Source organism: Malus sylvestris, chromosome 8 (assembly GCF_916048215.2).
Source record: "Malus sylvestris chromosome 8, drMalSylv7.2, whole genome shotgun sequence".
In the NCBI taxonomy this organism is placed as follows: domain Eukaryota; kingdom Viridiplantae; phylum Streptophyta; class Magnoliopsida; order Rosales; family Rosaceae; genus Malus; species Malus sylvestris.
This window is the reverse complement of record NC_062267.1, coordinates 19565619-19591239: the sequence shown is the minus strand read 5'-3', so window position 1 is coordinate 19591239 and position 25621 is coordinate 19565619. Positions and strand designations below refer to the sequence as shown.

The window sequence follows — 25621 nt, the reverse complement described above, 5'->3', positions numbered from 1 at the left end:
ATTGGAAATAGTGACAATGAATAAACCAATACATCTGAGGATTTTTGCATAAACTTCAAGTGTGTTATATCATGACATTTCTGTGATTAAGATTTGTATCCCTATATGGAGGTTTTGATTTTTTTTTTTTAGAATCTTTTAGGGTTAAATTATTCTAGTTTACGAATAGGGTTATTCGGAGTGATACACTTTCTTAATAAATTGGACTAATTTACAACTCTCGATTTTAATTTTATGAGAAACACAAATATTACCTAACTGTATTGTAACATGAGTATATATCTTTGATTGACAACGAGAAATAAGTCCGAAAAAACATTGAATATATTTTTTCTTGAAGTATATCCTTCTTCTTTTATTTCTAAATATATATTTTAAATTTTCTTCTTTTTATGTCAAAACTGAATAGAATGTCATACTATAAACGTGTCTATTTGTCTAACTATCTTATATTCAACTCCAAAACCATTTTTTTAACCCCCCACTAGGTATTAAAAATGTATTTTTTTACCACACAACTATGAAACAAGTGTCAAATATCATTCTTGTTAAATTTTGCTCTAAGTTCATAAAAGGAAAAAGTAAGAGTGATACTAATATATTAGCTCATATAAAAAACAAACTTTTATAATAGTTCGAAAAATTTAAGTGTGCTATTAATATATTGAACTCATGATTATGATACTTAATATTATATTGGGTTCTAAAGTATGACTCTCAGTCTCTGACAATTATTAAACTTACACTAGTATACTAAGATCATCTCTAACCTTTTGGTTTAACTTAAACTTTAGGTTTTAAACTAACACAATCTTTCTCTAATGGTTGGACCTAAAATAAGTTTTGGGTTAAAACAAAAAGTTTGGGCAATTTTGACCCAAAATTTAGGCCATGGTTAAAAGGATGTTCTACCAAAATTTAGGTTTTAAATTAACCCAAATCATTCTCCAATGGTTTGGTCTAAAATAAGTTTTGGGTTAAAATCTAAACTTTTGGTAATTTTAAATTATTAAATACATTAAATCCAATGACTAAGATGAATACGATCAAATTTAACGGTAAAAAAGAGAGAACTAACGACCTAAAATTAAATCCAACAGCTAGAACAATTGAACAAAAAATTTAAGTCAAAATTCATCAAAAAACTCTATAAATACATGTTTTATGATCTAAATATTTTAGGTCAAAATGCCTAAAAATAAATTATGATAATCTACATAAATTTTATTTTAAAAAAGTTACTAAAAAAAAACATTTAGCCTAAATTTATTTTAAAAAAATCTCAGCCTAAAATTTTAATTTCAAAATCATGGGAAAAAAAAAAGTTGTGGTTTAAAACTTAAATTTTCTGGATTAAAATTGTTAAAGTTTTAACCCAAAGGTTGAAGATGATCTAAATAATATTGTAAATATTAAATTCAAGTTATGTGATTTCACAATGGGTAATGTTAGGGAGACCAAATTTTTTAAATCAAATTTACAAACTAAATGATATGGCTGCTGATGATTGAATTATTACCTAAATATTAATTAACGAACTTATTTTTTATTGATAACACATAATTTAATTTACAAATACAATTTAAAATTTTAATCTCCTTAATCTTATTTGAATATATAAATATCAGTATCACACACATTCAAATTATTGTCAACCACCAACCAAAATTTCCAAAAAACAAAAATCAAAAGCAAAGAAAAAGAAGCGAGAAAAGAGAAGCAAAAGCAGAGAGAGAGAGAGAGAGAGAGAGAGAGAAGGAAAGGAAAGGGAAACGACAAAGGAATCGAAAGTCGGCGCCTCATGTCTCGTTAGCTTAGCCGACCAATCATCACGTCCTTTTCCCCTCCCCCCACCAGAGCCACCCCTCCTCCCCTCCCCTCCCCTCGCACTCCCTCCCCTCCCCTCCCCCCTCCCCCCCTCTCTCTCTCTCACTCCTCTAACACTCTCTGTTCTTATAAAACCCTAAATCCCTCTCTTCCCTCTCGTTTTCTTCTTCTTCTTCTTCTTCTTCTCCTTTTTTGCGTTTTATTTTTTTTTTAACTAATTTAATTCCTCTGTATCTTTCTCTCTGCGGTTTCTTCCGTATATATTTTTTCCCAATCGGAAGTCGCCCCAATTCTATTCAGATCTTCCCCAAAAGATCTTATCTTTTTTGGGTTTTAATTTCTGGGTTTATTTGGAATTTGGGTTTTTTTTTGTTCTTTTAATTATGAAAGACGCGGTTGTTCAAGCGGTGGTTAAAAGGGTTGAAGACGGCGATAAGGAGAAGAAGAAGAAGCGCCGACCCAATCGCCGATCCAGACAAAATAATTCCACTTCAGGTACTTTGATCAATTTCCCATTTTTCTCACTGAGCAAAGATTAAAATTTTATTTTAATCACTGGGTTTTGATGGTGCAATCTGGTTTTTTTGAATTAGTTAAAATAGAAAGGTGATTTCTGTGTGTTTTTGGTATTTTTCTTCTTGTGTTTTTGTGTTGTTTCTGTTTATCCCTTATGTCACTAGCCTATTGGTGCTGTTTGGCTGCTGGGTAATCTAAGTCCTGGTCAAGGAGTGGGATTATCCTGCAAATGCTAAGGTAATCACTGCCTGATTGGATAAATTTGGAGTTTGAGGTAATCACTGCCTGATTGGATAAATTTGGAGTTTGATGGAGATATCTACTGCTCTCTCGAATAATAAGTGCAAATTAATCAGATAATATTATAAATATATATATATATTTTAGGAAAAGCTTAGTGGGTTATATTCATTCTTAGCAGTGAATATCTTTCTGAATTTTGTTTCTTAAGCTTATGTAAAGCATTATTTTGATTTGATTTGTTCTTTTTCTATTCTATATCTTCGTTGTGTTCTTTGGTTCTGAATTTTATTTTTTCTGTTTAATTGCAGCAGCTAGTCCGAGAACTGAAGTATCTGAGTGCCTGGCAAATGGAAGAATTTCTAATCATGTAACCACATCCTTGAAGCAACCTCAGTTAGACATGCATCCTCCATATGAGCACGGAATGATAAAAGCATCTAATTTGGCCTTCAATTCATTGCCAACGATGCACATCAATGAACAAGTCAACCACGAGGATGTGCAAATTTTGGTAAATCAACATTCTATCCCATGTGATCCTGCTGGAAGATTTATTTCAAATTCTTGTCCTGAACCTGTGGCTTGTGGAGGATCGCCTGGAATGTTCAAGGATTTCCCTCCTCATCACACTGAGAGTTGTGCTCGAAGAAAATGTTTTACTTCACACTGGCCCATGGAGGCTGTTAATGACGCTCTAGAGGTATATTTATTTGGTCATAATTTGTGTTTACTCATTTTTCCATGGAATCTGTTTACTTATTAATCATTATATATGAACCTGTTTGAAGTTGTATGGTTGCCGAAGAAAATGATCACTGTGACTCATTTATTATGTTATTTTTTCAGAAAGGTGATGCTTTTAAAGCTTTGTTTCGAGTCAATGCACACAACCGATTGGAGGTTTGTGATCTTATTCTCTGTTTATATTTGGATATGTTCTGTGGGGTTAGTATTTCCCAATGCTTCACTGTCATAACTTTCTTATGTAGTATGCATACTGTGTTCTATGCTTGTAGGCCTATTGCAAAATTGATGGTATACCAACAGACATTCTCATTGATGGACTTGCTGAGCAGAATAGAGCTGTAAGTCTGGAATTATTTTCTTTTACATTCTGCATCTTCACTTGGAAACCTTTTGGCTTGTTTGCCTTTTCGTCTACTATACTTTAAAGGAGTTGATAGCCTCATTATTTTATTGGATCACATAGCCTTCATGATTTCTATGTATTTTCTTCATGATTTCTATGTATTTTTTTTATGGTGACATTCTTTTTTGTTGGGAATTCAGTTCAATGAGCTCACAATTGATTGGCATTGACTTTTTTATATTTAGATGGAAGGAGACATTGTGGCGATTAAGGTTGATCCTTTGGCGTTATGGATGAGGATGAAAGGATCAGCTGGGACTTGTACCAGTTCTGCACTGGTGGAGGATTTTAACTTACCACAACAAGCTAATGAAATTTCTGGTCTCAACTGCAAAGGTAAGGCTAAGGTAGACGAGGTGGATTTGTATGCTAATGGTAGAAGAAGCCTGCTTCCTGAGAGGGGCTCATGTCCTCAGGAAAGTACTTATCCTGGTGAATCTATTACTTCAAAGCCAATTGGACAAACAAGTTATGATCATGTTGCTGGGAGGTACCCCTCGGCTTCAGATTTTTTACAAGAAGGTTCTCATGGTGAGCAGAATGAAGTTGCAGTTGCAATAGAGAGGATATGTGCCATGATCAGTTCATTCCCTTCAAAACGACCAACTGGCAGGGTCGTTGCTATCATTGAAAGGTCTCCACGTCGAGATTCTGTTGTTGGTTTCCTTCATGTTAAGAAGTGGATTGCTTACAGGGAAGTTTGCAGAAATGATATGGGAAAGAACAAAAATGCATCATTTTCTAGTGATGAGTACATTCAGATGATCCCAACTGACCCAAGATTTCCGAAAATGGTGGTCCTTGTGAGAACCCTGCCTGATTCAATCAAGAAGAGATTGGAGAATGGTGATGAGTCAATTGAAATGGAGTTGTTTGCTGCCCGAATAGATGAATGGGATGAGGAAAGTTCTGCTCCCCAAGCTGTCATCTTGAATGCTTTTGGCCGGGCAAGCGAAGTACAGCCACAAATTGAAGCAATTTTATTCCAAAATTCAATTAATTCATCAGATTTTTCTCATGAATCACTTTCCTGTCTTCCTCATCTCACGTGGGAGGTGCCTCAGGAGGAAATCAAAAGTAGAAAGGATCTTCGAAACCTGTGCATATTAACCATCGACCCTTCAACTGCTACTGATCTGGATGATGCACTCTCAGTTGAGAAATTATCCAACGGAATTTTCAGAGTTGGTATCCACATTGCTGATGTGTCGTATTTTGTTTTGCCCAATACACCGTTAGACGAAGAAGCTCAATCTAGATCAACAAGTGTGTATATGTCACAGCGGAAATTACCAATGTTGCCTCCTTTGCTCTCAGAGAATATTGGTTCGCTTAACCCAGGAGTAGAGAGACTAGCATTTTCAATTTTCTTGGACATCAACTATGTTGGGGATGTTGTTGACCGATGGATTGGCCGCACTGTGATAAGATCGTGTTGCAAACTTTCTTATGAACATGCTCAGGAGATTATCAATGGGAAACTTAATTTGGAAAGTTCTAACATTTTAGGAAAGGGTTGTCCTCAGTTGCATGGCCATTTTGAATGGTCTGATGTAATTAGATCTGTTAAAGATCTTCTTGAAATTTCCAGAGTTTTGAAGGAGAGGAGGTTTAGTGATGGGGCTCTTCAGCTTGAGAGCTCTAAAATTGTTATTCTGTTTGACGAATATGGAGTTCCATATGATAGCATGTATTCTGAAAGGAAGGACTCAAATTTTCTTGTTGAGGAGTTTATGCTTTTGGCAAATACAACAGCAGCTGAAGTCATATCTAGAGCTTTTCCTGAGAGTGCATTATTGCGGAGGCACCCAGAACCTAATATGCGCAAACTCAGGGAATTTGAAGCATTTTGTTCTAAGCATGGTTTGGAATTGGATACGTCGTCTTCTGGGCAGTTCCAGCAATCATTGCTGAGAATCAGGGAAGAGCTCAAGGATGATTCTGTTCTATTCAATATTCTTATGAGTTATGCTACAAAGCCAATGCAGTTGGCTTCTTATTTTTGCAGCGGTGAATTAAAAGACAGAGAAAATGATTGGGGTCACTATGGACTTGCTGTTCCTTTGTACACTCATTTTACGTCTCCACTGCGTCGGTATCCAGATATTGTGGTGCATCGCACGCTGGCTGCAGCCGTAGAGGCAGAGGAGTTATTTTTGAAACATCGGAGAATGTTGAATAATTTTAGTAGGGGGGATGAAGTTAAAATGAGATGTTTCACTGGTATTTATTTTGATAAGAATGTTGCTGAATCCTGTGAAATCAAGGAAGCACTATCTGCTGCAGCAATAAAGCATAGAGTTCCCTGCTCTGAAATGCTTGCTGATGTTGCTGCTTATTGCAATGCAAGAAAGCTGGCTAGTAGACATGTCAAGGATGCTTGTGATAAGCTCTACATGTGGGCCCTGCTGAAGAAAAAGGAGGTACGGTTGTTTTCTACTTATACTTTCTGAGTTATATTTAAATGTTAAATCTCTGTTTTCATTGTTACTCTTTAGCTGGAGGGCAGCGTGCTAAGAAATTTTGCCCCTCATTTCCATCATCTGTAACCTGATATAGAATGACATTTCTGTAGTTTTATGTGCCATTACAAGTAATGACTCCCATAATAGACCAACTGTGCTGTCTCGTATTGACCATAGCATTATCTGACTTCATATAATGGTGTTGCCAGACCCATTGTGTCCTCTTTTTATGCGACCCTTCTCTTGATTCTTGTCTAGCTGAGCTAGGTGGTTTGAATACAAGCAGTCCCATTGTTCTTTGGTGCTGCCTTCATTTTGCATTTACGCTTTAGGTGTTTTAGTTGTGTCTTCTGTGCTTAATGTCTGGCTGTCATTGATCGGTTGCAGATTGTATTATCAGAAGCAAGAGTATTGGGTGTGGGGCCTAGATTCATGTCCATTTATATTCACAAGCTTGCTGTAAGTAGCTGATTTCAGTTGTGTAATTTTTATGCGACCATAGCATGGGAATCCATGTGCAATTTACTGTTACTAAATGTCTTCAGGTTGAACGTCGAATATATTATGATGAAGTTGAAGGCTTGATGGTAGAATGGCTTGATGCTACATCCACATTGGTGCTGAATTTATGTTCTAACAGACGCTCGCACAGGAGAGGTAGTCCTGGTAAGTGGAGGGCGCTTGAAGATGTTGCCTTGGTTGTAAGACCTTATGACCTCAAAGCTGAACTAGGTGGAACTGGTAATAGTTCTAAAGAGGGTGCCGTGGTCCAAGATGTTGGCGTAGCCACCCATAGCGAAATTGATGCAGTCGTTTTCCCCCTTACACTGCGTGTTCTTTCAACATTTCCTGTAGTGCTTAATGCAATCGGGGGGGATGATGGACCCGTTGATATTGGGGCAAGGCTGTACGTGAGCTCATATCTCTGATAGATTGGGTTTTGAACTGGTTAACCTAGTTGCCGATGGTTGGAACTTACGGAGATGAATGGATAACGGAGCTTTGGAATTGGTTGACCTACTTATTACAGATGAATGATAACAAGGCTCTTCTTGGAAATGGGCAGGTTCTGTTGTAGATAGGACGTTAGTGTATAGTCCGGATAGAGTTTAAGAAAAGTAATAATTTTCGGTTAGATCTCCGCTGATGCTCTTATGGGTTATCTCATGCCGAAACGTTTTGTGGGAGGGTGTTGATAATGGTAGAAGGGGTGGTGCGTCTTAGTCTGTGTCATTGGCTTATAGCCGCTGTTTTTGATAGAGCTGCTTGCTGGAATAGGCCTCTGTTTTTGCTGGCCAGTCTCATCCAGTGTAACTCGGTGAATGTGTCCCGCCGACGTCTGGCGTTTCGACACCGAGTTTCATAAGCCAAATTTGTGGGTTTAATTTTCTCTGTTTGTAGGTATTTCCTGGATTGCTGCCCAATAAGGTTTTTGGCTTTGGGTGGCCAGGATTAGGGGTAATGACCTGGGTTTGTTCTAGTGACATAAATGTGCGTGACTGGCAGTCTCCAGTTGATTCATATGAAAGCACAACACTTGTGTGTCTTACATTTTCTTTAAATAATATGATTCTTCACATTATGTTGATGTAGACCAAAGGAGCAATGAGAGCCAATCTTCTACATGGACTCTCTGTAGCTTTTATCATTAATGGACATGTGTTAAGTTTACGACAGTAGAGCTAAGGAGATCAAAGTTTATGGACGGGTCAATCAATGATAGAAGTCATTGGGAGACCACACAACCTGAGTGCAAAAGATTTGAACTCGCAAGCAAACATTACTAGGGTTTGTTACTAAAACAAAAAGTGATTTTCACGCATTATTTTTAGCTGCTCAACATATTTTTATTTTGGGGATTGTTATTGGTACTCTAAATTTTTCATTCTACATTCAAAATTTTTTATATTTAGAAAGAAAAATATACTTATGAGGAGTAGAATGAGATTTTTTGAGTATCAATAACACTTTTCTTTATTTTTGGTCGTCATATTGAATAAATCAAATTGAAATAAAGGAATATAGTTAAATGTGGGTGCATGAGAAGTTAAAAATGGTTTTTATTTATCATTTTCCTTAAAAATTATTTCGTACATCTTAGATATTTAGTTGGTCAAACGACAAAATTTGAGGCTGATAACAAAATGACAAAATTGCACATGATTATAGGTTGTACAAGCGTTCTCTAGATAAGCACACGTTAAGTACTTCTTAATAATTTACTTTTAAGTGCTATTTTAGAAAACATTTTGATTTATATTAAGTACTTCTTAATAATTTACTTTTAAGTGCTATTTTAGAAAGTATTTTGATTTATATAAGAAGTTTCAATGTTTATACAATAAAAGTACTTCTAGTAGAACACTTACGAGAATAAACAATTCCAAATTAGTCATAAGGCCATTTTCAACTGAAGGGTCTAAAGGGCCAGAGGGCCAAAAATAGTTCAAAAATCGTCTCAAACCGAGGACTAGACCAGAGGGCTCATGGGCCCCATGAAATCTGAAAGGGCCAAAGGGTTGGCCACTAACAGCAAACCAGCTAGCCCGGGCTGGCCAGAAATTCATAGCAATCCTGTCGATTATAACCGACAGGAGAATATTTTATATAAATACATTCTTGTCGGTTATAACCGACAGGATTGCTTAAAGAAAAATTTGAATCCAACGGCTAGCTGACGTCAGCTAGCCGTTATTTTTGAATTTTTTTTACAGTTTTATTTATTTATTTTTATTTACAAAAATTTTCCTATAACTTCTTTTTTTTTTCTATAACTTCCTATAACTTTTGTTTTACAAAATTTGTTTCATATTTTTTTAAAATTCTATTTTTTTTCCTATAACTTCTATTTCACAAAATGTGTTTACTATTTTTTTTTAAATTTCATTTTATACAACATTAAATTAAATTAAGTAACATGAAACAATAAATTAAGTGGTATTTTTTAAATAATAAATTATGTTTTGCCCTCGGTTGGAGATTGTTTTTTGTGATAGGGCTAAAACGAGCCCTATTGCCCTTTGACCCTCGGTTGGAGATGAAGACAAACATGGTCCTGTACTGTTCATTAAAATATTAATATATTGGAAAACCAGATAATTAAAACGAGCAATTTGGCTAGCCCTCGGTTGAAGATAGCCTAAGAGCTTCAATATGCACTCAAAATCTTGAGTTCAATTTCCTGGATCCGTAATGCCGCTTGTATGCAAAATAGTCCATCCATTTTCTTCTGTAACAGTGTGGTTCAATCTAGAGCCTTTCATTTTCCTACCAATTCTTATTTAAAAGTTATAGAATTAGTTTTTGCAATAAAAATTATCATTTTTGTCTAATAAAATAATTTTCTTATTTTATAGTACTGAATGATGCGAAAAATTTACAATTAAACTTTTTATTTAAATATCTATAAATTTGATAATTTTACATAAAATTCGTACTACTAACTCAGCACTTGTAAATAAAGTGTTTTTTTTCTTTCAAACAATATAAAGTGCTTTTTTAGTAGACTTAAGTTGGCCGATTGCGCGGCCAAAAGAGAGAAGAAGATGGCGTCAGCAATCGGATGGTACGGACCGCTCATCGACTTGTCCAAGGCGGCGCTTCACGTTGGCGATTACGTTCAGCTCGTCGTCTACGTCCACCGAACGACTCCTCTTCAGGTGTCGTACCTCTGCTATTTTCTTTCTTTTTTTTTTTCGTTATTTATTTTTAAAAATTAAAATTTTTGTTTTTCCAAAAGTATAAATCAGCGAAAGGCGGAGAGGTGATCCGAACCGACATCCAAGTCGGCGATGAGACGAGGCCCTTCTTCTCCGTATCCATTTGGCAGAAGCCAATCGGATCCATGGCCGTAGCCGGCGACGTCGTTTTGTTACAAAGTGAGCGAAGCTCCGACACTTACTAATTATTATTATTGGTGATTAATAATCCAGTTTAATTTTGTTAATCAGTTTGTTTGTTTTTTTTTTCTTTTTTTAATTTTATGGTTAATTTGATTCAACAGATGTGAAGATAACGAAATATGGTGATGTTGTTGAGGCCAGAACCCACCAGTATTCATCCCTAAAATGTCTACTCCACCCCTACGAATCCATCCTTACAAAGGGTATGATAGTAATTTTGTAGCAAGCGTTACGTTTAGAAACAGTTGTCACACTATCAATCGGGATCTTACATTCAATCAAAGAATGATTTTGATTGATAGTATGACCACATAACATATCAGACACTACGATAAAAGATAATATGTGGTCGTAAATTTTGGAGACTACATTCAAAGACTGCTTTTACATTCAGGGGTCAATGACTTGATAGAGGAGTGTAGAGATGGGGTAGCAACAAGGGAAAAGCTTAAAAGGGTAGTGGAATGGGTGAAGAAGAGGAACACTCAAGAGCTCCATGGATGTCAACTGCAGGAGGGAAAACTCTTGCGAAACTGGAAGCCTCCGGAGGAGAGGAAACAACCCGAGGACTGCTTCTCGCTTTTGCAGTTATCGAGTCTAACCACTTCTTGCAAGGCGCTCTTTTACGCGTCTGTTGCTGAAATTTTTCTGCCCTTCAACTCAACATCTCATGTTCAATGCGAGTCCTTGGATAAGGAGGACATGTTTGTTAGTAGGAGACTGTATAAAGCAGGTGATGGTGGTTTGGCGAGAGATCTCATTTGCACAGGCTGCCAGCTTTGTGGTTCTCCTCTGGAGCTCGACGGGTATGAATCGAGATCAGATTACCATACGCTTTGTTTCCATTGCAAAATAGAGATGATTATTGGTTGATGCGAATGTTTTGGTGCCTTTTGTTGCAGCGACTACATGTTTAAGCAGAATGCAGTAGCACTTTACTGTTCAGAAAGCTCGAACCACCTTCATGTCATAAGCTCCATATACAAGCCCTTCATGGTAGGGATTTGTTTTCCCACTGATCAACTTTCGTGTTGTTCGAATTCAGTTTACGCCAACTATTCCCCATGATTTGTTCCAATCTGATTGCTTTCTGAGTTCTTGTTTGTTCAATACATGTTAAACACGGCTGTTCTCTTTACTGCAGCTATATGTGTGGGATGAATCGGATTATGCGCCGCTCCTGGTCAGAAACAAGGCCGCAGAGCTCTTGTTCGGGAACATCAAGGCTGAAAGAGTCTGTTCGTGGTGGGAAAAGCAAACCGGACAAGATGATTCAAAAGATGTCCCAACACATTCTAGTCTAAATGCAGGAGCGGCCTGGCAACCTAAAGCGGCTGAGGGAGGTGTTCTGGTTTCTTGTTCAGCAGATGGAGACAAGAAGAGCTTGGAATCGAAGGGAACACATTGTTTTCCGGAAACTATGCACTTCTACAGTATTTGGTTGATTCTTCTGAAAACAATGCTGGAGAAAGGAAAGAACAGCCCTTTGAAATTCGAGGTTGATGTAAATGCCGGTTTAGACAAGGAAAATGGGAGGTTTGAAATGGTTTCTGTACAGTTGCCATGCTTCGAAACCAAATAATCTTCACTCTTATTGTTTCTCCAGAAGAATTAAGAGTTTATTTTCGTAATTATACATCGTATAAATCACAACATTTGCTGCTAAACACCTTTAAAGTGATTTTTCATTCAGGTATTTCCCAAGATAGATAAAAACAGAGCAATTAGAATTCTCTGCTTCGAATGATTAACTCATGGAATCGCCGCCATGCGATGGAGATTAGACATGACGTCATATCATTGACAACTTTCGCGTGATTATTAACTCATGAAAAAGGGCAGGCAGAATTCAAACAAACAGTAAAGCAACTTGATGAGAAAACCGACAGCAGCGAAGGACGAGTGTACCGTCCATATGCTTACGAGTTAAAACTATGACTCTGCCCCAGTCTCAGCAAAAGAAGCATCAGTTGCACTAGTTTGCGCTTCTAATAGCTTCGCTTGGCGTTCTGCATGTTCTCTTTCACATTGAGTGATCCCCATAATAATATCGAGCATAGTACCTGTTGTGCCGAAGAACACAAGCGGAGCTAGAGATTTCCTTTTTATCCCCACCGGAATTGCTAGTAGAGCCCCTGCCACTGAGAATACCCAAGTGCCCATTGCACTGCAGATAATGAGGTACACGGTATTACTCAACTGTCCCTTAAGGTAGCAAATAAAACAGGGTAGAGCTAAAGCAGGAAAGACGGTATCTACGATGACAAAGAGAAATACGCCTATATAATGATTTTGACATTGTATAATGAAGCTGAGCGATGAATTGCTGGTTCAGCCAGATGACATCCAGAATGTAATAATAAACGTATCTTGATATCTTATTTATGAATGTTCATTTTTATCAGGGAGGGGTAATAAAGGAAAGAAAATCAACTTTCTCTTTCAAGAAACAGCATCAGCATGGATCAATAAAACAAGCAATACAATGAAAAAGAAAAGCAAATCTCTGCAGACTGCAAACCATACAAAAGTAGAACGGAAGAAAGCAGCATGGGTCATTGTGAAACATGTTGCGAACACCTGTACAACTCTCAGTAGATAGGTCTAAATCCTCGATGCTAGAAAGAAGTTGTTAAAGTCAATTGTAGAAGAGTATAAATATCCTGGTTTATAACAAAACCAAGCAGTTTAAAAGAAAATTGGTGATCTCCTTGCTCTGCGGAGATTTGTTAACCTAATTTTTCAATAACAAATTGTTTGATGTTCTTTTTGACAGGTGAACACCGATAGGTATGAGATTAACCAAAACTCTGGTGATGTAAAAAACAAAACCGTCACACCAGTTGATGGTACCATAAACTGATAAACATAAGTATTCACAATACTGTCAAAGATAAGCTTTCGATATATTAATCATGAATTGTGTCATGATCCAGTATTTGAAGTAAATTTCACTAGAAAACAAGTGGCACCCTCAAGAGCTGAAGAAATGGTTTTCTTTTTGGGTCTGCTGCAGCCGAAGAAATGGCAGAATGTTCGTAAACAAAGTTTAAAAAACCAATAAACTATGATCAAACAGGTAGAATGCATTTAAATCTTAGCTCATTTCACCATATCCATAAGCTTCGAATGAACTCCTAATTTCCTGATGTCTTATTATGAATATTCGAAAACAATCTGCAGTCAGTGTTGTACTAAATGGGCCAAAAAACTGAAACTTCAAAGACAATTGAACACGAAATTATCCCCTAACATTACTTCTGCAACATCAGTAGCGATCCGCAAACATAAAAAAAGTATAGATTCAAGCACAAAGCAGAAACAAGAAAGTTAAATAAAATCAAAGGAAGGAAGAAAGATTAAACTGACTTGGCCACTGAGCAATCCTCAAGCTGCTTCACAGTCTCTTGGCTTCCCATTCCTCTCTGGTTTCAGCTGCAAGCAATCCACTTCAATCCTGTTTCACTCTTCTGTCATTTCGACAAAGCGACGTTTTAAACTATCTAATCTTTATGGACACGGAAATTCAAACTTAAATACAATGGCGGGCACACTGCCTTGACCAACCGGCCTAACCCACATCCGCTCGCACTTTAGTCAGTTCAAAAACTAAACTTTGTCTTCCCCATTTTACTAAATTTTAGAGTTTATGAAAGAAATGAAGCTTAATGCTGGATATTGTTAATCACCAAAACCCTAGAGAAACTGTAAAACCCCAAATCAAAATCAAAACCCTAAACCCTGAACAAAAGCAATTCAATTTTGAAAATTCCAAAAATACCCATTGAAATGCAAGCAAATGGAGCTCACCTGATCAGACACGGAGCCGGGAAGACGAAGAAGCTTTCATCAAAATCCTCCAAGAGTGAAACTACGATTTTATGCCCCTGAACCCGATTCGGGTCCTTGGTTTCATGGGCCGGATCGTTCCGGGTCGGGTTTATTCTCAAACTCAAAAAGCCCAAAGACCGGCCCGCCTGATATAAAGGAGTTTCAGTCTCTTAAGCTTAACAGGGGAAGAGGGGAGGGATGATGAGAGGTGTAGGAGGTCCTCTTCTATGCATTGGCGATCTGCTGAGCGACGTGGGGGGGGGGGGGGGGGGGGGAGAGGCAGTTGCTTCGCCACCACCGCAACAACATGAGCCCTCGCCGTCGTCTTCGTCTGTTTCCAGCTCCGCTCAGAGCTTGGACCTCATCAAGTTGTATCAGGTTTACAGTCTCATTTGCATTTTTTATTCGCTTTTTGTGAATTGCAAAATCAGGTTGGTGGTAAGGTGGATTTTTCAGATATTGTATTCTTTTTTATAGGAAGATGGATCATGAAAGTGTAGAACTTATATGTGAAATTTAGTGCTCGTTTGGGATTGTTTTGAAAAAAATCAAATTACTTTTCTTAGAAACACGTGTGAGAATTCATAAACGTATTTCCTAGAATTGTTTTTATTAGAAATATGTTGAAGTTTTTATTAAAAAAACGAAGTGTTTTCGTTAGGAACACACATTTGAGAATTCATAAATGCGCTTGCTAGAAGTGCTTTTACTAGAAACACGGTAAAAAATTTTGTTAATAAAAGTGCTTCTACGACCCACAAGCAATTTTAGGTCTTTCTTCCAAACTTAGTCCCAAACAGGCCTTTTGACTTTTGAGATCATGGGCTAACTTCGTACATTTTGCTAAACTTTTGCCGCTCTGAAAGAGCTGAGTTTTCTGCGTCTTGAAAAGTAGTTTTGCATTTCTATTATTGTTGTTTTTGAGTGTTCCTTACTCCATATTCTATCTTTCTTCTAGGAGAACTATGAGCAGCTCTTACTTTGAAGGTGATGGATGATCTTTATAAGAATGTTTGAATGACATATCTATAGATTCTGCGATACTTTGACAGAGAAAGGAATCCGGAATGGAATGATTTTGAATATTGATTTATTAGTAAAAAGCCGTCTCCTACATTTGAATTGCTGAAATAAGAACTTTATGTGAGAGTCGAAGCCCCAAAGGGAGAATTGGGAATTTTTCTCATAGGGGATCAGAGTGGTTTTCCTTGGAGATGCAAAATCCGCCTGCCGGGTTTTATCAATTTGCAAATTCTTCCAAGGTTAGTTAAAATAATGAAATTGGCTGATATTATGACGATACTAGGTAGTATAGATATCATTATGGGAGAAGTTGATCATTGAAATGATAATTGATACACCGGAAGTACAAGATATCAATTCTTTTTCTTGATTAGAAGTTTTAAAAGAGGTTTATGGAACTCTGTGGGTTCTTGTTCCTATTTTGACTCTCATAGTGGGAATCAACTCTTGTCCATGTTTTGAAGAATGGATTCTTGAATCCCATTGAATCTAAGATACAATATTTGGTTTACGGTATGAGGGAAATGCATGTATATGTGATATTAGACATTAACTAGGTATATATGAACGAAAGATATATCTAATTTGTCCTAATTTAGATAGGGATTCCAATGGAAGTCCTTCCGTTTTAGGATGATTAGTGTTCCACTTCTTCTTACCACGCTATTAATTGTTCTCCATAATTTGTGCAGTGTCTAGTATGCTTTGTAACATTTAGAAACTTTTTCTTGCATGGTATACATTTTATTTTATGGGTTCGGATGTGGGGGGATGTACATTCACATGATTTTAGAAGTTTGAAAGTTGGAATTCTTCCAAGGTAACTTATAAAGAAGATGGGGGGATATGCATCTTTGTGCGTAGACGTTGAGGCATTGGTTTCTCCTATATCCTAATCTGTTTCCAAAAGGTTGTTCACTTGAGCAAACGCATTAGTAAACACTAGTTGGACTTTACCTGCGTAATTCTTTTGTTTTACGTTTCCATGAATACTCATTTGTCTTGTAGATTATCCTTTGTTTATTTAGGGTAGTAGTATTTTTCTGCGACTCATAGTATGGTGTAAAGATTCTGAACTGCTTATCTTTTATTTATTCCAGTTATGCAGTGCTCTGCAAACCGCAAACAAGTTAGTTCAATCAACAAACTCTAATGTCATGTTGTTGTCGGAGAAGGTTGGAGAGCTTGCGGGAGTTGTCAAGAGGGCAGATTCTGCCATGGCTGCAGCAAGGGTCGTCCATGGTTCACTAAACAGAAAGGAAGTACCACTTGATAGCAATCAAAACGCCAAATGATCTATGTCTTGTCGAGAACAAGGTTAGTAAATTCAATAACGGGAAAAAGTCTGAAAAATATGGAGTCTTAGAAACTGCAGTGTTTGCTTTAGTGTTAGAATATTGTCTTTTCCTGTACTTTTCTTGATAGTGTAAAAGATATAATATCAAGATGCAAACTCTAATTCTGAGTAGCGACACTAAATGCCATGTCAAGAATTGTATGCGTGATTAAAATAATAAACCTTTGGATTTTTTTGCTTCATTTTCACAACAAAAGGAACTTATAATCATGTAATAGGAGTAAGAAAGCTGACTAGTCTGATACAAAAAGGGAGATGTAACAATCAACTGTGCATCTGTGATGGATAGAAATCATACAACAGATCTCTCTCTTGCTTACTTCCTGAGATGACTCATCAAATAGAGAGTTTTTGTTTCTACGGTTTTAAGATCTATTCCATCACACAGGTCCTCAGCTCGCTTACTTGATATTATTTGTGAATCGACAGGTTTGTAAGAATCTGTCTTGATATTATCATTTCAGCAGTTATTGGTTCTTACATTCGTTTTTACCATCTGTTGCCTCAAAGAGCTCTATTGTAGAATATAGCATTGACAGTCTCATTGCGTTGGCTATTTTTTCAGTTAAATGATTGCAAGCTGCGTTGACGGATCTGAAGCAGGGACATCATTGCCGCGATGAATGTTGTTTAGAAATCTGTAGATTGTTGTTTCTTGTCCGAGAAATGTTCGAGTAGTGTAGTGGTGTTTTCTGCTCCGTATGTGCTTGCAGCGCGGTAGTACACTGTCGGGGATTCTATAGACTCGGCCGAGTTATATTTGTTTAAAGCCCAAATCTATAGCAACAACCCATAACAAAACGAAACCCAAATTCAGTTCAATTTCCTAGTCTTGTTAAAACACTCTACAAATTTTACCAACCTCTTTAATTCAGCAGAATTTTGATACATTTTCATTCAATTTACCGCGTTGAAGTTTTGTTAAAAGTGTGACATTTAAGGCCACTCATTTGATGTAATAGCTTTTCGAATACTTTTTTTGGTTAATTTTTTTTTTTTGATTTAATGGAAGGGCAATGTTAATTGTTAATCATTATTTAATGTATTATCTATTTAATCAATAACAGAATCCAATGAATGTCATAATCAACCTAAGAGAGAAGTGATCTAAGTGTTAGATCAACGGTACATTTCTCTTTATTATGTTCATTTCTAAAATGTTCCTAGCCATAGGATTGTCAACTGGACATTGGTAATCCGTTAAGGCTAATATGTGTTATGTCAACTCAATTGGGAGTATGGCTGGCCTCAAAGTCATTAGTGTTAGACACTTAGACAAACACGTAGGTGCTCCAATGGTTGTTGAGTATACTAAACAACGATCAATGAGTTTTGACATACATGTCATGTAAGAACTCATTGGTTGTAATAATGCAAAGTAGTCTTTTGGCTTGAGACACCATTGATGCCTTGTGGGTACGTTTTTGATCATTTGACAGTGTAATAAAATACATGCCTTATCTTGGCCAATGTTCCTAGCATTGTTAGGGTCATTGATTTATTCATAAAGACATGTGAGTGTACAACAAGGGATCTTTAACCTTCCATAGTGGAAGAAGAATACTTTAATATATGATTCGAAAGTCTTTGGCCAAAACATATGAATATAACTTAGGAAAAATGTCCCAAATCATATTCACTAGAATCATATAGAGAAGTATCATATTGGATGGTAGACATGAAATAAACTATCAACCAAACAATGTGATCAAGAGTATTGATTTAGAGAAGGATCGTATTGCATTGTAGTTGTAACTGAATAGGTTATCCAACCACTTTTACTTAGCTTGGGTAGCCATGATATATTGTTAGGTGTCACTCATGGTTTGTAGAAGCCCTGAAGATTAGCAACCAATAATCTTCATCACATGGAGAATTTAAAGAAGTTTCAATTTGCAAAAGACTAAGAGTTATGATTGCCCTTTGCCTCGCTAATTGAAACCTAGATCGTAAACCATGTAAGGATATGAAGAAATATAAATGAGATTGATAAGATCAATTAAATAGTTTAATTGAGCATAGTCAAGATTAATTAAAGTTTAATTAATCATACAAATAAGTTTGTATTGGCCTTAAATTAGTTTTGGATTCTCGAGGCACAATGGTCCATAAGGCCGACTATGCTAGAAAGGATGATCTTATTTACACTCATGCCACTTAACTTTGAGTGACTACAGAAGAGCTGTTATAAGCTAAAACTCATTATGGTTGTTTTGACAAGAAACTTGGAGGCACATTCTCTCATCTTCTTCTCTACCACAGCATAGGGAGATTTATTAGTATCAACTGTTCCAATAGTTCTTCCATTTTCTCTTGTTGTGGAGACTTAGAGGCACCATTCATTTGGTGCTTAGATAATCGTTTCATCAAATCCTCAAGAAGCAAAGAAGTAAGGAAGAAGCAAAGACCCAAGAATTCAGGGAGCCAAACCCATAGAGCTTATGAAGACGATTGAAGGCCCTCACATGGATAATAATCTTGTGAAAACAAGGATGAGCTTTAAGGGTATGAAAGCTCAATCTTTCTTCTTTCTTTTGTGAAACATTCTTGGTTCGCCACTCACTAGGCCTTGAGTTTTGGGGGACAAAGATTTGTTTTTGAGTTCATGCTTTCTTTTGTAAATATATGCATTTGTTGCTCAGATAATCTATCCATAGTCAATGTCACAGCCCGTCCCGAAATTTCATTTATCGTGGATGTGAAATGATGGAATTGCCCTTAAAGGCTGTTAAGGTACGTGTGACCTTAAATTGATTAATTCATACATTCCTAAGTTTTTGGAAAAAAAAAAGAGAGTTGGATTAAAAATTGGTATTCATTTTTGTGTGGTTAGGGACTTAAAGGATTTTGGAGTTTAGGTTGATTTGGTTGGACCACACACGAGACACGTACTTTCTCCTACCCCGGGCTCTCTCTCCTCCTCTCAGTTCACTCTTCTTCTCTCTCCCTTTCGAACTTGTACGGACGAGGACCAAAACCCTTAAATCTTCACAGATCGACGTCAAAAAGGTGAGTTCCTTCATCCTTGCAACCTCCTGAGTCAATTGGTACTAGTTTTAGAACTGGAAATCCTCGAAATCACGTGAAATCCGAACCCCAGTTTGATGTCACTGTTCATACACAAGTGAATTGTTAATTTTCTGGGAATTCTAAGCTTACAGGGAGCTTAGTGAGGTCCCAAGGAAGCTCGGAGTACTTAGTTTGAAGGTTTTGGATGTCGGGATTGTAAGGTTCGAAGTTTGTCGATTTTCTTGGATTTTCTTCGGTGAGATTTTGTGTGTTTTTGAGCCTTAAAGTAGTATAGCGTGATTCTACATGTTTAGGGCTTCATTTTGGTATTAATTTTGTAAGAAATGGTTGAGAAATGACGGAGAACAAGGAGTTTGAAAAATCTCCAGTTTTCCGGCGCCGGCGAAACCAGTCCGGCGACTAGAGGAAGAAGATGACGTGCGTGGGGGCGCGTGCAGCATTGAAATTTTTTTCTAAAAATACCTCGACGTCCGTGACGTTGAGTAGGTCACTATGGTATATTCATATACCCAATTTGAGCATCGTATGAGAAGTTATTACGTATTGTGGGTTGTATGCTTTAAATAACGTTTTTATAGTTGTTTCGCATATAGGTGAGACCTATCACGAGGACGAGCGCATTCAAGGGCGTCACGGGGGTTACGACCCTTCGACTTACCAGTGAGTGGGCAGTTATTTTCTGTATTTACCTATATACTATTGATTTTTCCCAGAAATTGAATTTAAATGAAAGTATGTTTTAAAATGCCATGCATGCATATTATGAAATATCTGAGTTAGTAATTGATGCATATATATATGTGAAATGGTGCTGTGGACGCACATGTGAGTTTTATGTTATTCAGGTGAATTATTGATACTGTGAATTGTGTTGAGAGCTCATAACATGCACCCCTGGTGTTAGTGCTTATATTATTCACTCGCACCACACGCTCACCTTGGATCCAAGTAGGTGCATGTCGTACAGACCATTAGAGGGTTCCGACATGTCGTACAGACCATTAGAGGTGGTTCCGACTTGTAGGTGATTTTAGATTATTATACAACTGTTGATGAGAGAAGCACTAGAGTGTATTCTTACATCTTTCTTATCGTACAAACTACTTCAGGTAGTTCCGATTTATGTGCAGAGTAGCGCCATACAGGTCACTATGGTGACTCCGGTTGGTTGGATATTGAGATATAGAATTAACCGTACGGGACCAGCTGCAGGGTTTCCGATTGATTCATTATTTCACCTGTTATATTGATGCATCCTTATTTTGTTATTGACGCTTATAGCGTGGCTTACTTTCTGGTTTTGGATAAAGATTTGTGATTTGAGATATATGAAGATTTATATGCATATTATGTTATTTTCTGGGAAAGTATACAGGTTTTACAGCGAGGGGTTAGAAATGTTATTAATTGAAATGTTTTCAAAAAGCTTTGTTTTACTAACCCACTCAATTTTGTTTTGCACCCCTCCAGGTTCTAGTTAGCAGTGTTGGTGGCTCACGAGGATTTCCACGGCGTTCTGATAGACTCCTTAAATGTAGGACTCACCTGCGGGTGTTGTAATTTAGTTATAGTCCTACTTGACTGCACCTAGTACTTATGCTCTGAATATGTGTGTTTCACACTTAAAGTCACTCTAGCATGTTAGTTGGATATTATTGCTAGTAGTTGGTTTTTATTCCTTCGTATTTCCTTTATCTTTTGCTTCCGCATCGCACTTTTGCTTCCGCATCGCACTTTTGGTTACGTCACGCCCACATGACGGCCATCACGCCTTGATTCTAGGATCGGGGTGTGTCAGTTATCTACCCTCCTTATAGAATTTCGTCCTCAAAATTCATACAACACTCACTCCACTAATACTCATAAAACAACCTTGGATACATCTCTCTTATTCGATCTTCCGTCTCCCAAGTAGCTTCTTCCAATGAGTGGTTCATCCACAATACTTTTACCAAGCTCACTGTCTTATTCCTTAGAACCTTGTCTTTCCAATCCAAGATAGTCACTGATTCCTCATCATACGTCAAATCCGGATTAATCTCCAAAGGTTGAAGAGGAATCACATGTGAAGGATCTGAAACATAATGTCGAGACATGAAATACATTATGTACCTTAGATATCTCTTGAGGCAACTCAAGCCTGTAAGCCACTTCACCGACTCTCTCGGTGATCACATAAGGTCCGATATACCTAGGACTTAGCTTGCCTTTCTTCCCGAGCCGAACCCTACATTTCCAAGGTTAAAGCTTCCGAACTGTGTAAATGGTTACGTCACTCTCATGTGACGGCCAGCATGCCCTCCTTACATTCCTAAGTTTTTGGAAAAAAAAAAGAGAGTTGGATTAATCAATTTAAGGTCACACGTACCTTAACAGCCTTTAAGGGCAATTCCATCATTTCACATCCATGATAAATGAAATTTTAGGACGGGTTGTGACAGTCAGTTTTTCTTCAAGTTTCTCATTGCAAACTTGTTTAGAGGAGAAAAACTTCAGTGTGAGAATCGATGTCACGCCCCGATCCCAAAGTACGTCCAAGATCAACCCGTGACGTCACCACGTCCCTGTTTATCTATCATGTCTCGTCTTTGAGACAAGACCAAAACACAATCAATGGTTCAACCACACAATCACTTTCATTTATTTCATGGATGCATCTAACACTTGCATTAGACTGCCTACGTACCCTAAATAGGGATAAAGCCATTCGTAATTCACCTTTTGTTAAACTCTAAACTTTTCGCAATACACTTCATAACAAAAATATAGAGTACCACACTACATAATAACCATATGCTTACCAAGATTTGTCATTTTGTCATTCACATATGACACATGCTTTCTAACACCATTCCATAATCACGTCAATTAATCAATTCCATGAATCAAAGATGCACAATATTAACATTTAACTACGCTAATCAATCATCAAGATCACATATCATTTCATGAAATTTAATAAAGGAATTCTACGTAACTCCCTACCTGGATTCCAAGTAATAACATGGTAACTAAATTATAAACACGATGTCTGCTGTGAGTAGTTCTCATTCACTCGAATCTAGGGTTTCAAACTAAACTTTATGGAAATGAGTAAGGGTGGGGATTCCGATGAAGGAAATTTTGTGAAAAACATGTTCATTTAAGCAACATCTATAGCATGCAATTAACAATTAAAAGGCGGAATCATGCTTGTATGCACTTAAAAACAAAACATTAACCATGAAATTCAAAGCCTAGTAGATTGGTGAACCAAGACTCAACTCAAATCAAAGTGAGTTGAGAAATTATACCTTTGTAGATTCCTCTTTGCATAAGCAAAGGCTAATCACCCAAAGAGAGGGCCTTCATTCCTTGCATCTTAGATCTATGGATTTGGATGGATGAAATGGTTCTCCAAGTTCCCAAAATTGAGAACCTCTAAGTCTCTTCACCAAGGTTAGATTGGAGAAGAAATGAGTGACCTTGGAGTAGTAGGATTGCTAGCTACACCCTCCAAGGAGGCCGGCCTCTTTAGAGAGAAAGGGAGAGACATGTTCTCTCCAATTTTCTCCAAAAGAAACCCTAAATGAATTTTGGCTATAAAGTCATATTTATACCTTAATTCATTGGAGTGGCAAACTTGTAAATAAGTCCAAAACTCACTCTATCTCTAAATGGCTGGCCATAGGGTTTCATTGGGCTTTTAAGGCCTTTGTGAATTATTTATCATTAAGTTGTCATACAACTTAAGTCAATGGGCTTGACGTTCGAAGCCCATTGGGCCTTGAGACCCAAAACTAACTCGTGGTCTTTTAACGAACTTGATTCGTTTGATTAATTAACATATTAATTAATCCTTGCCATAAATAATTAAACCATTTAATTATTCTTACTCATCTCCATTGTTTCTTCAATCTCCACCTTACACGGTGTACGATCCATTAGGTTCCCTTTAGTGATTATACACGTTTAGGGCTTCCACAAACCATGAGTGACACCTAGCAGCATATCATGGTTACCCAAGCTAATCAGAAGAGGTGGAGAACCTATTCAGTTTAGGATTACAAATGCAATACGGTCTTTCTCTAATATAATACTCTTGACCACATTGTTTGGTTTGATAGTTTATTCATGTCTACTATTCAATGTGATTCGTGTGCTTATATGATTACCTTGAATGTGATTTGGAACGACTTCCTAAATCTCATTCATACTCTGGCCAGAGATTCTTAATCATATCATAGAGTATTCTCCCCCAAACGGTTTGAAGGTTAGAGATCCCTTGTTGCGTATTCACTTGCCTCCATGGCTAAGTGGCTTAACCCCGACGATGCCGTGGACACCCTCCTGATGGAGTGACTTTGAGATAATTAAAGATCAAGGACTTAACCACAAGACAACTATGATGCCTCAGGTCAAATGACTACTTAGCATTATCCCAACCATGAGTTCTCATGTGACATGAATATGAGAACTCTTCGTTGATCGTGTTCAGTGAACTCATTCTCTATTGAGCACCTACGTACTTGTCTTGATGTCACACACACCAATGACTCGAGACTAGTCACTCTCCCTGAGAGAAGACACAACACGTACTGATCTTAACGGACTGTCAATGCCCAATTGGCAATCCTATGATCAGGAACGTTTAGGATATGTATACGAAAGAATGGTCTCATGAATCTAACTTCTTTAGATTGCATTCTCCCAATCACATATTCCTTGGACTTATCGTTTAAGCATATAACATTTATATGAGACGACTCAAACAATAACCTTTTGCCCTTTATATTTATACTAGATTAGTTTAACATGTGAAATGTCTGTAAAGTATCATCACATGATTGGTTTTAGGGCACATTTCCAACATCCGAATCACTCCACGGAATCCAACTAAAATATGGACACCTATCAAATTGTACCAAGTACAACAAATCCTCATAACCCTAGGTAGGTAGTGATCACCCATCGCAGATATTCCAAGCATGATCACCCCTAGAATGCGTATGGTCCCCCAATGCGGATATACCAAGCAGAACCATAGGCATAATCTAATCGTACAGGCAGTGATCACCCATCGCGGATATACCAAGCATGATCACTCTTAGAATGCGTATGATCCCCCATTGCGGATATACCAAACAGAACCATAGGCATAGTCTAATAACGTAGGCAGTGATCACCCACTGCGGATATACCAAGCATGACTTTATCCTATAACTCTAGGTAGTGATCACTTATCGCGGATATGCCAAGCATGATCACTCCTAGAATGCGTATGGTCCCCATTGTGGATGAACCAAGCAGAACCATAAGCATAGTCTAATCGTGCAGGCGGTGATCACCGATCGTGGAAATGCCAAGCATGATCACCTTTGAAATATGTATGGTCCCCTATCGCGAATATACCAATCAGGACCATCCATGTACCACTGCTACATGGTACAGTTAGATCAACACATATCCTACTTACCCCTACCCTCAACCCCTACGATTTACTACGTAAGCACCTGCACTATCAACTTATCATGACCACTAACTATCTTGTCATACCAGCATATAATCTATACTATCAATCATACATTTCATTTGTATCATCTAAAAGTTCAGTAAATATGTATAACACAATAAGGTGCCACTTGCATGTAAATCGAGATGCACATCACCTAGGATAACTCGCTAACTAAGATAAGCCCGCTAGGCTCCACTAGGTCTTTAATAATGCTACTTTTAGTACTGAAGACTGCTTCATAACATCTTGACCAAAGTCAACCTTAGTAATCCAATTAGGAAGATCTATCCACAGATTTCCAATTCGTAAGTTCCTAAAGTTCTTAAATGTTACCTACAATTACATACTAAAGTTTGGTGACGATCCAACGGTAGGATCATAGTTCGCTACAATGGTCAGGTGGTATTCCTTAATGAAACTAGGTTCAAATGATAGAATTTCACTAATCGGGTGTCAAATATGGAACCGGGGTATCAAATTCAGCCTAGAAGGATCAAGTGGTTTCTCAGGCCACGTGCTGCGTGGCGGCGATTTTCGACCAACTCTAAAAATTACCAAACTTTACAGGATTGTAGAACACAACAAGGGAAAGAACATTCATACCTGAGCCGAAGTCCAATTAGGCCAGGAAATACCTGAAATTTGATGTGGATCACCGAAAACCCTAGAATTGGGTGGTTGTCGATTCATCTTCTTCGTTGCTCCGCCGCCCCTAAACTTGTTTAGGTTTTTTCCTAAGCTCAAGTGGAAGCTAAAGATGGTGGTGGTCGAAGGAAAATGCTT

At 37.4% G+C, this 25621-nt stretch overlaps 3 protein-coding genes across 4 annotated transcripts; all 3 read left to right on the top strand.

Moving 5' to 3' along the window:
- The first annotated feature begins 1890 nt into the window (after positions 1-1890).
- LOC126631734 (DIS3-like exonuclease 2) lies at positions 1891-7783 on the top strand. 2 transcript variants are annotated; one of them, XM_050301873.1, is made up of 7 exons: positions 1891-2322; positions 2898-3286; positions 3433-3486; positions 3603-3671; positions 3922-6159; positions 6589-6660; positions 6747-7783. In XM_050301873.1, exons 1-7 carry the CDS (start codon positions 2211-2213, stop codon positions 7128-7130), a joined length of 3318 nt encoding a protein of 1105 aa, XP_050157830.1. In that variant the 5' UTR covers positions 1891-2210; the 3' UTR covers positions 7131-7783. The 2 variants fall into 2 exon arrangements, with proteins under 2 accessions (XP_050157830.1, XP_050157829.1); XM_050301872.1 differs by having other exon boundaries at positions 1892-2322; positions 2895-3286.
- A 1903-nt stretch (positions 7784-9686) lies between these two features.
- Positions 9687-11942, top strand: LOC126631736 (uncharacterized). The gene is made up of 6 exons (XM_050301875.1): positions 9687-9860; positions 9941-10079; positions 10205-10306; positions 10498-10909; positions 11006-11099; positions 11248-11942. The coding sequence occupies exons 1-6, from the start codon at positions 9747-9749 to the stop codon at positions 11683-11685; spliced, it is 1299 nt and encodes a 432-aa protein (XP_050157832.1). The 5' UTR covers positions 9687-9746; the 3' UTR covers positions 11686-11942.
- Positions 11943-14135: 2193 nt separating this feature from the next.
- Positions 14136-17215, top strand: LOC126631418 (uncharacterized). Its single transcript, XM_050301551.1, has 4 exons — positions 14136-14400; positions 14905-14921; positions 16058-16274; positions 16880-17215. The coding sequence occupies exons 1-3, from the start codon at positions 14136-14138 to the stop codon at positions 16250-16252; spliced, it is 477 nt and encodes a 158-aa protein (XP_050157508.1). The 3' UTR covers positions 16253-16274; positions 16880-17215.
- The last annotated feature ends 8406 nt before the right edge of the window (positions 17216-25621 follow it).

Coding starts and splice junctions, on each gene's coding strand:
- LOC126631734 (XM_050301872.1), top strand. CDS start 2,211: ATGAAAGACGCGGTTGTTCAAGCGGTGGTTAAAAGGGTTGAAGACGGC. Junction 3,287..3,432: donor CTGTTAATGACGCTCTAGAG/GTATATTTATTT, acceptor TTATTTTTTCAG/AAAGGTGATGCTTTTAAAGC. Junction 3,487..3,602: donor ATGCACACAACCGATTGGAG/GTTTGTGATCTT, acceptor CTATGCTTGTAG/GCCTATTGCAAAATTGATGG.
- LOC126631736 (XM_050301875.1), top strand. CDS start 9,747: ATGGCGTCAGCAATCGGATGGTACGGACCGCTCATCGACTTGTCCAAG. Junction 9,861..9,940: donor ACCGAACGACTCCTCTTCAG/GTGTCGTACCTC, acceptor TTTTTCCAAAAG/TATAAATCAGCGAAAGGCGG. Junction 10,307..10,497: donor CGAATCCATCCTTACAAAGG/GTATGATAGTAA, acceptor TTTTACATTCAG/GGGTCAATGACTTGATAGAG.
- LOC126631418 (XM_050301551.1), top strand. CDS start 14,136: ATGAGAGGTGTAGGAGGTCCTCTTCTATGCATTGGCGATCTGCTGAGC.